Raw genomic sequence first — 12,986 nt, forward strand, 5'->3', positions numbered from 1 at the left:
TGTTAGGTTTCGGGATCGCCACTATCGTAGCCATCCTCTGATCGCGAGGCAGGATCCCGGTCGATAGACTGTCCCTATACATGGCAAGTAAGTGCGGGACCACGAGGGAGGTGCTCTGCTTATAGAATTCAATCGGAATTCCGTTTGGCCCCATCGCCTTCCCGGCGCGAAGGGCCAGAATCGCCAGTGTGAGCTCCTCAGCCGTCAGGTCCGCCTCCAGGGCCTCGGCCCCAGATAGGGTCAGTCCTGGCATTGCAATGTCCCGAAGGAAGGCCTCATTATCTGCAACGGTAGAGGAGGCCTCAGGCGTATATATCGTTCTGTAATGGGCCGCGAAGGCCCCCGCTATTCGCCGTGGCTCTGACGTAAATTCCCCGGAGTCTAGCCGAATCCGAGCCACCCACCGTGCCGCGCGGTCCCCTTTCTCAAGCCAGGCCAGCAGTTTGCCTGCTTTGTCCCCCAGTTCATAAATCGTATGTTGAGTCGCCACCTGTTTAGCTCGTGCTCCCTCCCAAAGATGGGACCTATATTCCTGCTGCGCCATGCGGACTTTATGTGCCGAATCATCATCTGCTTGTGTTGCATGGATTGCCTCAGCCTCACTCACCCCCCCCTCGAGCTCCAGCACCGCCCGCCGCTGGGTTTTCTTGTGATCGGTAATTATGGAGATTGCCTGTCCGCGAAGGACTGTTTTAAAAGCCTCCCAGAGTGTCGTCGGGCTGCTCACTGAATCTGTATTGTCAGTGAAATATTGTTTGGTCGTCGCTTTAAGGGCCTTGATGATTTTAGGGATTTTGAGATAGCCGGGGTGGACTGGGAACACAGTGCGTTTACGCGGGTCAAAGGTCGCAAACGTAATGACCACCGGTGAGTGATCAAAAATACCCCTGGGTAGGTGCGACACTTCAGTCATTCCCTTGAACCCCGCGGGTGACGTGAAAATGTAATCTATGCGGGAAAGGGTGTTGTGGGCCCCAGAATGAAATGTGTACTGTCTCTCCTCTTGCATATACGTCCTCCAGGTGTCCACGAGGTCCAGTGCCTCCGTGAATTCTCGCAGAATGGGGGTGGCGCTGCCATGTTCCCTGTATGAAGACCTGTCCAGTGTCGGGTCCATGGTTGCATTAAAGTCCCCGCCCATGATAAGCTCCCCTTGTGGTAGCGCCAGCAGGAAGTCACCCAATGCCCTAAAGGAGGCCTGGTGTAGTGTCGGGGGGATGTAGACGGTCACCAAATTGTACAATTTCCCTTCCCATTGGCAGGTCAGTGCCGCAAAGCGGCCATGCTCCTCTCGACGAGAGTCAACCAGAATCAGAGGAGAACGTTTGTTGACTAATATGCCCACCCCTCTGGACCCCGTTGTGAACTCCGAATGTATCGCCATCTTGAACCCCCATCTGTCTAGTGCTTTTGTGGTTGTGCCCACTAAATGCGTTTCTTGCAAGAGCGCCACCGCCGGTCCTCTACGCTTGAGATACTGCAACACTAGCCCCCGTTTGATCTTGTCCCCTAATCCATTCACGTTCCCGGACAGAACACTGAAAGAAGGACAGTGCTGCTGTGTCTGTCCGTCCCTTAATCTATCGGTGGTCCCCTGGGTTACGCTGTGTGATGCCGTCGTCATGGATGGATGTGGAAAGTGTGTACTGTCGTGTACCCCTCTTGTGGTCCCATACATGCCTAGCCTGCCTAATACACCAATGAGTAGTTGCTGAACCTGAAACTAAACACAAACCAACGTTACCAAAATGCCCCCGTCCCCCCACCCCCCTCCCTGCCTCCCTGCCCAGCGGATTTAGAACTACCCGCCACCCCAACTCAGCAGAGTGCTTAGTTCCCATTAACTTGCTACTTGCTTATGGGGGGAAGCCGCTCACAGTCCCGCCGCCGATCCCCGCACCATATGCTTGTCCCTTCAAGTAACCGACTGTCTGGAGATAAAAGGTCTAGAGTCATCAATCCCCCTGCCGTTTCCGAGCCCCACCAGGCTGCTCGGCGCACTCCGGCACTGGGCCCCTCACCGTCGTCAAGTCCGGTTGTTCCTTCGAATCCTCAGCTTCACGGCGCGCTACCCTCCGCTCTCGACTCCTCGACATCCAGGCTCTCGGGGGAGGCGGAATGGCTGCGAGGGGCCCGCTCCGCTCGGCCCTTCGTTCTCGCCGGACGCCACCCCTCCAGCTACTCTGTGGCCTCCGCCGGTGATGCAAAGAACCAAGTGCGCCCCTCCGCCTCCACTCGTAGCCTCGCCGGATATAGCATCGCATATTTAAGTTCTCGAGTGCGGAGTTCCGCCTTGACCGCCATGAAGTCTCTCCGTTGCCGCATCACTGTCGTGGTGTAGTCCGGATAGAGGGTGACTGTGCTGTTGTCCACCCGCAGTGGGGGGGCGGTACGGGCCGCCTGAAGGATTGCGTCCCGGTCGCGGAAGTTGAAAATTCGGGCCAGGATCGGGCGCGGGGGGGCCCCAGGCCGAGGCCCGGTGTGCCCTCTCTACTGAGAAAAATTTTGAGAGCCCACGTGGCTGCAACTGTTGAGTGATTAGTTTTTCCACAAAGAGGTCCAATGCCGGGCCGCGTTCACTCTTCGGCACCCCAACGACACGCACGTTGTTCCTCCTTGACCTGCCTTCCTGGTCATCCAGCTTGACCAGCAGCTGTTTTTGCACCATTTCCAGAGTTTGAATCCGCTTTTGATGCTCGGCCGTGTCGTGGGTGAGGTTTGCCGTGGTAGCCTCGACCTCGGTCAGTCTAGAATTAATTTTTGCGACGTCTGCTCTGAGAAGCGTAACGTCAGTGGAGATCGTGCCGATTGAGGCCTCCATCTGGGTCAACGTGGCCATGACATCCGCCAGGGTAAACTCTTTAGTCTTGTCAGGGGGGGGGGGGGGCGCGCGCAGTCCGATCCCTGAGGAATGCAAACATTTCAAGCTTCGCCTGTGCTCCCCCACGGTGGCCTTTTCCCCCCATGTTGCCTGGCGCACGCTGTGTTGGTACCCTGTCTGCCCAGGCCCAGGGCGATCTGGGGATTGTCCGATACGTGAGCGGGGGGGTCAGGAGATGTCGCCGTATGCCCTGGGGGCACCGATATACCACCTATCCGCCGCTCCCCGGGTCTATCCACCACCACTCTGTAGTCCCTGCAGCACTCGGGCCTCAGGCCGTGTACCGGCTCCTTACCGGGTCACTCGTTGCTCGTGCCACACTGGCTCCCACCGCGTCCTGTCCTAGGCCTGCTCACGTCGCCGCCGCGAGGCCCCACGGGGCCATGGGGAAGGTCCAGACACCCAGGCCACCCGTTTTCGCCTTGAGAGGGGCTCCGTCGTGTCTCTGCCCTCACCGCCAGATTCTGCAGGCGTGGAGAGAGGCAGGGGGACGTCTCACCCCCGGGCCCGCTGCTTTGCTTGCTCCTTTGTTTCAGGGCCTCCCGCCTCGGCGCTCCGATGCCGACGCCTCGAGGCCAGGCCACGCCCCTCCGACTGCTCCTGATCGGCGCCGCCACCACTAGAGGCCCCGGCTCCGCCGATGCTCCCAGGCCGCTCGTCCGTTGCAGGAAACCCCAAATCGCACCTCGCAAGGGGCTCTCGCCGCCCCACAGCGTCCCGGGTGTGCAGAGGGTGAGTCGCTTGCTTTTTTTGCCGGTATGGGGCAGGATTATTACAGGATCGGTGCGGGTTCAGACGCCGGGCTCCGGAGCCGCGCTAGAGTGCGGCCATCTTCATCGGCTGCAGGCCACGCCCCCCTGTCAGTAGTTTTTGAGATATTTTTGATACAAAAGATGTGGGGTGTGCAAAAAAAATTGTCTTTGTATAGATTGATCGTTAATTTAAGTATTCATTTCTCTGAGGGTAATTCAATTTAAACATTTATTATTTATCTTGAGGCTGAGCAAGATTTACTGATCCTGGGCCCCATCCATAGATCTGAGAATGTATTTTTGTTGTAGTCTCATTAAAGCAATGCTTGGGATCTACAGATGTCAGCAGATCAAAAATCTGTCCATTTAATAAAAATGTGACCGTGGGATCTGTGATTCAAAGATGGCGCTGGAGATCCCTAAGATCTGTTAAGCCGCAGATCCTCAGCAGCATTTTGGATCTTCTGATTTTAAGATAGAATAACTTTTTTAATTGTGAGGTCATAGGCATGGCATACAAGTCTACTCATCCACACTTTACACCATACAATACCCAACTCTTCACCACATCTGCAGGCACATGAATCAACCCTTTTTTGCGAGCGCAAATGGTGCGATTTGCCAAAATCGGCAGTTTGCACCCACAAAAAGGGCTTTTGCGAGGCGTCACGGTTGAAGGCACACGCAATTTAAGAATTCACAATTTATTGCGATTTCTTAAATTGCGATTGCATTTAAGGAATCACAATTTGCGATTCCTTAAATGCAATGCAAGACCCACTTTTAAAGAGCGATTTCGCTATTTGGGGCCGTAAACTACCGAGCAATTAAACTTGTCGGTAATTTGCAAAAACGTTGAAAAATGCACTAAAGTGCATTTTTCTAAGTTTCATGTTGCCCTTGGGGCATGTGTGTGCACAACTTGGGTGCACATCACAATTTCAGGGGTGCAACAGGGTGTCCTTTTGACACCCTTGAAATTGCATGCGCAATTTGCGAGTACCTATTGGTACTCGCAAATTGCGCATGCAACCTCCCATTGATTCCTATGGACCTGTAGGCCCATCGGAATGATTGGGGAGCCATTCCTTAATTGCGACTGGCAATTAAGTATTATTTAGGAAACACTATTTTTATAGCGATTTCTACATGCATAGGCTTTTGCGAGTCCCTAATTGCGATTCCTTAATCTCAATTAAGGACTCACAAAATCCTACCTTGGTGCATGTCCCCCCTAGTTTCTTGCAATTTGGTGGTACTTACTGTCTTTCCAGCTCAAAGAGATTGGAGATCCAAGTAGGGCAAGGAAGTGAGTAGAAATGGTTTCTGAACCAGAGTTTTCTGAACCAGGATGTCTTCAGGACAGAAACACATTAACCAAATTAGACATTTCAACAAAGAACTGCATGACAATGCAGAAAGGGCAGAGAGTGATGCAAGACACAGGCACTTAAAGTATTAAATTGGTAAGTCACACGGAAGGCTTTACCGGAGACCGAGAATAAGAGACCATAAAACCAGAGTTTGGAGATGTAGTGGCAGAAATGCACAGATATGAATATCTTTGAAAAGGTAACCAAGAGACATGCAGCAGAAAATCGTACCCTCGGACAATGCAATAATTTCTGTCATAGGCCTAATATTTCACTTTAGTTGATAAGCTCATCTACAAGGGTTTCCCCAGCACAGCTGATTGGGTTGCTGCTTGCCCATGAGGTAAAGACATCACCTATGAAATGGGCGTAGGAATTTGCTGTTCTACTGCATGTCAGTCTGATGCAGTTAGTCTTTTGGAAGTTCGGAGTGAAAGGAAATAAAGTTAATTGTGTTAGGGTTTGTTTTCATAAATCTTTGGATCAGCTATATACAAGGTGTGGTGGAAGAGTATTTAACGTGATGTTGTACCCCAGAGATATGTACTACATATTCAGTATTTTGCTTGTGGATTTACTTATTATAACTTAATGTGTCCATGCTAAGCTACCTGCATTTTTGGCATGACAGACTGATGCATACTAAAAATAAAATGAATGGTAATCAGTCTTTTTAAATTTACTCTACCATTGTGGAGGGGGCTTCTAATGATAGTCGAGAAGAGGTAGGGCATTCTTGTAATTAAGGGACAACCCCTAGCTGCTTGTCAAAGGTTCATAAGCAGGATGGCTATCCCTTCAAGGACGATTTTGTGTAACAGAAATCTTAGTTATTTCTTTTCTGACCATCTCCCCTTAGTGATTGATGTCCTGTTTAAACTATGGAGTCAATTGGCTTCTGATAATGTTCTGGGCAGGAAATATGGGGCATTCTACATGAGAAATGTATTCACTGTATAATGTATAACAAAGGAAAGATTATTTTTATACAAAGATGAAGGGGTTTTAACTCATCTGGAAAATGTGCTAGATGGTTGGGTTTTTGGTGGCCCTCATTTTTGCTTTCTCATTGATATTGGCATTTTTCAATTTCTTATTTTTGGAAAAACTGCTAGAGTTAAAATGTTGTCCAATTAGTGGTCAGTGATTCATTGGTTAGTAGGTTTAAATGCTAAATATAGTTCAGAGTTTAGGCTTTCGAAGATTGTGATCTCTTTAGGGAACCTTTTCCCAGTGTTTGTCCCCAAGCAAATACTGCAGACGAATACCCCTTTTCCTTTGTGGGTGTTTGCTAGTACAAGACCAGCCCTGTTTGTATTTCACAGAGATTTCGAACCCTGGGACTACTGTAATGTTTTATTGCTTGGCTACCATCTGTAATGTTCTGTACTGCAGGTTTTAATTTTTTAGAAAATTGGACTTGGTTGCTAAATAACTTCAAGCCATTTTCCAACTTTCAATTTCAGATCCAAAGTTTCGTTTTTCTGAGCTGTTACTACTCTGGACACTTTAGATTGTAGCATTCAAAACAGAATTCATTAACCTTTTCTTCCTATTTCCATTTGAAACTATTCTATTCCTCTATCATTATTTTGTTCATATTAGCTGGGTTCCCTAGGTTTCATTCTTCATGTTCCAGTAACCAATACACTATGTCTAGTGGGGTTTGTTTGGTTAACATATTCTAATTGTACCTCTATGAATAAATGTTGTGTAGTTCCTAAAAATACATAGGATCTGCATGTTTAAACAAGATAAACTAAGGGATTTATGTCCAGACTGAGTCCAGACACCCCCAAAGGACGTTATCCTTTAGAACAGCTAGTTCACCGTGCCCCCATAAGCCCCCCAACCTTACCAAGCAGCAAATAGTTTCTGGCAACTATCGAACATGACAGCCCTTGATCCTTCAGGGATCGTGGAAACAGTGCAGTACTTTTCGCTCAGTCAGTCCTGCTCACTTAGTCTCAGAGAGATTCACAGAATGAACGATGGGGAAGTTTTCAATAAGCGTTGATTGAACCAGTGTCATTCTAGTATAAAATATGTTTGATGTGACAATCAGAAACGGATGTATAAGATTACAAGCACCAACAGAGTAAATAAAAGGTAGAATTCTACCATAGTGCTAGATCATGAATATATGTCGGCATATAGATAACTGGCGGTAATCAAGCGTACTCCTACGATGCAAACAATACCCAAGTGTACCTAGCATGTATCCCCTAGGAAAGAGCCCACGCATTACCTGATGGGAGAGAGTGAAGGACCCCATCTTGGTCTCGAGTTAGACACCCCGCGAGGGATGTCAGACCACTTCGTGCTGGAGCTTCTGCAGGCTGTACGGACCTCAGTGTCTTGTTTCAGTGTGGAATCTTCTCCTCTGCGTATCTAGCGTTGTTATGGTTCTTTTATACCATAAAGATAGCCTCTGGGTTCCTTACACAATCAATATGTTGTTAGTACGATTATGGAAATGAGTCTAGAAAAATACCTACGATTATGCAAAGTAGTTTCGCCCTAGGATGAAGATGACCATGACTTTTACACAGAGTATGTTCATGCAGTTATGTACCTCATGTGCAGGGACTTTTCTAAGAATCCTCATGCATAATAAATGAGACTAATTTCAAGGAAACCAATCGCCATTTATTCAACACAAAACTGGGTAAAAGGTTAGTGCTAGAACCGTTATGCAGATCGAGGTAGGACAAATGTAGGTAAAAGGTTGTGTAGCTATCTAGGCCTAGATTGGGGTACATAACAAAGATAGTTGCCTGTTCTGGACTTTTAGTATAGTTGAAGTTGATTCAAAAGTTCAAGAATGAGCTTCAGTAATTGCTGCTGCATGGGTAGAGTAAGAGAGAAAGGCATGATATTAGCCTTTGTCTATAATTATATTGCGATTTTATGGTAAGGCATGGAGACCAATATTATGCCTCTTCAAAGCTTTGTTGCAGCTAAGATCACAGGTTTAAAATTCAATCTCTTGAAAACTGAATTGCCAGACCAAACCTAGAATGTCATGCAAACCACCCCCAGGAAAGGTATGCCTTGTGAAGTCATCGCGCCTTTCCTGAATGTCTCCAAACACAGAAACCTTTACGCCTGCTTCCCTCTGCAGCTCTGTCGAACATTTAACAAGTGTAAGCAGTGAATCCTGCTTAAAAGGTTCCTTAATTAAAGCCCTCAACTGGTACACTGAACCTCCCCTCTGGAGCATAGTTCTAATCTTATATTCTCTAAGAAATCTCATAACACATGAGTCCTATTTATCATGAAAACACAAATAAAAAATACCTGCTGACAAAGTGTTGGTCCTCCTTTGAAGATAGAAACAAACCCTGTCTAGCTGATCTCTCAAATCGAAAGCCCTTGTATCAAAAACCTTGTAAACGAAATTAAGCACAGCAACATCACTAGTTTCATAGATTACATCTTCAGGGACAATCACTTGTCAGGCTCCCAAGCATCTAATATCTGTAAAATCAAATTTACATCTCACAAAGAATTCTATTTTAGTAAAAGATACTTTGCACACTTATCATCAACCGTCGATCCAAACCATTCATCTGGGAACTAGGCCGTGCACAGCAAAAATCGCTGAATTGTGCAAATCCACGGTATTGTACTTAATGTCAAGCTCATCAACTCTGCCAAAAAAATCACAATCTTGATCCCAAAAAGTTTAAGGGCCCAAGTAGGGGCAGCCTGTACCCACAATGTGGCCAATGATGAATGTTAAGACTAATATGCCCTACTGGGGATACATATGACTGACTGCCTTTCTTATATCTATGTATGCATATTTTTCATATTTCTATTTAGTCATTTTATGGCAGTACTCTTTTTTATTTTTTCCATACATTGTTTGTAAACTATCTTCTTTGTCCACTTATGCCTATCTGTTTTCAGATGGATTATCTCACTGGGAAGTCGATAACGGTGGAAACGGATGGGATGTCGTTCAAGCTGAATGCTGCAGAGTTGGAGAAGGGTCTCGGTTGAAGGCCTTTGTATCTTCTTTTGAGTAAGTGTTCAGGCTGAGTCGTGATTCAGGCTTCGGTTGTCATCGACCAGCATATTGGATACAACAGCTACACCTTTACTTTAAGCTTCCCTTTTGAATCTTTATTTGTATGCGCTATGCTCATTATTTGCTTCCCTTTAGTTTTCGTCAGCATTGAAATTCCTGGATGCTTAAATAAAGTTAACCCATCTCTATATCCCCCCCCTTAAATATGCTTTTGTTCAAGTGTGGAGATTGCTCCTGTCTTCTCTCTGGCTCATTTGCTACTTGTAGGACAGGTCTCTTGAGCTGTTGATACTTAAAGTAATCTACCGTTTGAGGGTATAAGAGTATCTTAGTCTGCCATGCTAAAAACATAGACTTTCTTTTGTCTTCAACTTTACTGTTGCTTATTTCTCCCTGTGTCACTTTTTAGGTCTAGACTGCCCAAGCTGTCCGGTTGCAAAATATCTATTGTTAAGTTAGAGAGCTTGGTGTCTAACCATTGCTTACCATTGGTTTACTTTGTTGTAGTTCTCATTTGCTGTCTTCTTTTTTGATGTCTTGTGTTTGTTTCTCTCCTGGAGCATAGCCTCTTTACCATCCTTTTGATTGGACCGCTTGTATCGTCTACAGCCTGTATTCAGGGAACTACTTTTTTCCTTTTTTTTTCAGCATTCCATGGGAAAACATGTTCTCTTCTTTCTCCCTCATGTGTTGAAATACCTACCCCCAGCTTGTTTGCTCCATCTCAGATCTCTGTCAAGAACTGTTTTCTCTGCTCCTAATTAGCTACCTTTCTCTAATTTCACACCTCTGCCTCTACCTCCAGCTCAGGCACCAAAGGGCTTTCTATCCATGAAGAAACAAACTGGTAGATCTCAAATCTTGCAAATTGTGCCACTTCCTGACAGCATAAGTGGCCTGTCTTCCACTACTTGCAACTCTTTATTTTTCTTTGTTTACAGTTTTTTATAGCGCAAATGCGACCCAAAGGGCATTGGAGTGCTTTACATTACTGTAGGAAACTGAACTTTCTGCAGGTGTCCCCCACCCCAATTTGTTCCCCTGTTTGAACTGCTAGATTATGGTTTTTTACTGACAGTGCACTTAAGCCTGCTAACCAGGCTCCAGTGCCAGTGTTCTTTCCCCTGAAGTGACCTGACTAATTGGCATCCCCAATTGACAAGATCTCTTATAAGTCCCTGGTTAGTAGTACCCAGGACATGGTTGGTAAAGGGGTACTCTGGGCTTGCAGCACTGGTTGTGCCACCCTGAGTGACCCAATTAAACTAATTACAGCAGGCCTGCCATTGCTGACTGCAGGAACAGTATTCTCTGCAATATTTTGACCTTGTGTGACAAAGTTCTAGCACTGCTTTTAGTATATGTCAGTCCCCCCTAGAGAAGGCCTCTTGTGCCCAGGAGGCAGGGTGCAGTATATTGAGTGTGTAGACATTTAAGTGCCAACGTATGTCTATATAGTGACTTTACCATTAACGTGCACTATAAGTTCTAGGCAGTCCCTATGGTAATGTGGGACTGGTACCCAGGCATACCCAGATTGCTAGCTTCCTTATGGTACCACCTAAATATATTGAGTTTGGTGTCAAACAACGTGCCTTCTCTCCCTTGAAACAAATGGGAAGGTTGGCATGCACCCAGGTGCCTACCTTAGAGTTTGCCCATCTGATTACCCCAGCTGACATTTAGTTTGATTGGCAGGCCTGGGTTTCCCGCCCCAGCTGCCGCCAAGACAGGTTACTTATCGCCTGCCATGCAGTGTTCGTGCTCCCAGGAGTCAGAACAAAGGCTTGGGCAGGAAGGAGGTCACACCTCCCTCCTCCCAAATGGGCTAGTGAAGTGAGTCACCAGAGTGATGAGCTTCAAAGTCTTCACTGCCTCTGATATGCATCCGGACTGTCTTCCCTGAGGGGAACAAAACCCCCCTCCCTTCTCCTTGCCCCATGCGTGCTGGACCCAGGAAAGGCGGGAAATTAGGTATGAAGGAGGTGTACACCTCCAGGAAGGCTAGCTACGCCCCCAGGCTGGGCAAGCCTGCTCTGTACACCTAAAGTGAATCTCTACTATCTTTAGGAGGGTAGAAATAGTGAGTTGTGGGTAGGGAATGTGACCTACACCACCGGATATGGTCACCTCGCTGCTGATTAGCTGCCCATTGGCTACTAGCTCCCGCACCCCAAACTCCAGGATTTAAGGGACACCCCTGACACCAGAATCTCAGATCTAATCGACATACTTCAAAGAAGGACATCAAAAAGACCGTTTTAACCGACAACAAGACTTTGCCCCTACCGCAAAGAAGGGATACTGGATCCCTGTGGTAGCATTGCGTGAGCAACTTTGGTCTGTGGCGAAAACTCTGCACTCCCTGGCAGAGGGACGCCTGGTGGTCCCAGAAGCAGTCTGACTCCCCTGGACTGGTGGTAGCAGTCCCCTGCAAACTGCAGGTAAAACGACGTGCTGAATCCGGAGAAGAGCTGGCCATCGGGCTCGCAGAGAAATCGCCCAAAGTTAAGTGATGCAGTGCATTCTGGGAGTTGTAGTCCGGCTCGCACCGAAGTTTCGAGCTGCTACCACAATTCCCTGGACCTCCAGGCATTGAAGTTCCTTTGGATTACTTTTATGGCAACCAAGGCTTGTTGCCCACCAGCATTACGATCCACCTTTTTAAGGCGACCTTACAACAAGAGAGCACATCACAGAAATAGCAACTGACGTTGGCAACGACCACGCTCTTGTGTACTTGCATCTTCTTCCTGGGGGCGTCGTCCCTGTGTTCTAAACTTTGTAGCTCTGACCAAGGCCAGAAAACTCCAGTTTGGTCTCACATCCACCAAATGGTTTGATGAGGAACTTGCTGAGCTGAAATGCCACACCCAACACCTGGAAAGGAAGTGGGGTAAGTCACAGACAAACAAAATAAAATCAGCTCCAGGAGACCGAGTAGTGGTTAACGCTAAGCATTCAAGAGCCGAAAAGTACTAGCACTTAGAACACAGTTACAAGCCACCTAGCAGATAAATGGGTAGTCTTTTATCTACCTGAAACTGTCCAACGCAGATGCCCTAAAGATTGATCCATGCTCATCGGAACAACACTGTAAAAGAACGTCTTGATTGCTTCTAGTGAAGATTACTAAAATCCTTTAATCCATTGTCTGCTCCCCAGAACTACTACTTTACCACCATATCCCTAAGTGGGCTGCAGTCTTCCAAAACACAGATGGAAAGGCTAAAGTTCTGATTCTGGACACCAAACTAAAAGCGCCCAAATCAAGGGACCATGCTCTGTTTTATTTTTTAAACCATTCTCCATACCCCCACGAATCGCAGCAGACATACCGAATCGTATCGATGCCTTCATTTTATCCGGCATAGTTGCTTGCCACCAGAAACACACCTACAGCACCCCATTCCCCTTCTACAAAAACTGACAGTAGCTCACAATTGCGAGGGCTGTTTGTTTCTAGAGCACACTTTCCCCAATGTCTGGTGCACACATGCTAAGATTTTCTTGTAGTGGGTGACTAAGAGCTGAATTCTACAACGATTTCCCATCTCCTTTGTGCTTTACAGTCCAGTGTTTAAAATCTCACTTCTGTTGTTGGCAAAATTAACAACCATCTATCATTTCAATTCAATATAGCAGCAGGTCATGGCAGGACAGTCTCTTGCTGCTCTGCTTGCGTGATTGAAAGTAAGCATTAGAACAAGCAAATCTCACTTCACAGGTGCAAATGAATGATAACCTTCGCATAGAGTAGATAAACCAAGTGAACTATCTCAATTAATGGTCTGATGGTAAATGAAGGAAATAAGTCTCATGGGCATTGAAATCCTAGATGCGGGGAGACACTAACTTTTTCCTTCCTTGATTGAATTCCAAGATCTATCACTGCACGAAGTGATGAGCTATGAGAAATCGGGCAAAACAATCATGTCTGAGTT

The 12,986-nt window shown here is 46.9% G+C and overlaps 1 protein-coding gene across 2 annotated transcripts in view; it reads left to right on the forward strand.

Moving 5' to 3' along the window:
* LOC146797804 (F-box only protein 27-like) overlaps positions 1-12,986 on the forward strand; it is a 377,425-nt gene that overhangs the window by 98,174 nt on the left and 266,265 nt on the right. For both annotated transcript variants that reach the window (XM_085624989.1, XM_085624988.1), the window contains exon 3: positions 8,922-9,036. In XM_085624989.1, the coding sequence (XP_085481115.1) occupies positions 8,922-9,036 (115 nt within the window). The remainder of the gene's footprint in view (positions 1-8,921; positions 9,037-12,986) is intronic.

This window comes from Triturus cristatus, chromosome 9 (assembly GCF_964204655.1).
Source record: "Triturus cristatus chromosome 9, aTriCri1.1, whole genome shotgun sequence".
Taxonomy (NCBI): domain Eukaryota; kingdom Metazoa; phylum Chordata; class Amphibia; order Caudata; family Salamandridae; genus Triturus; species Triturus cristatus.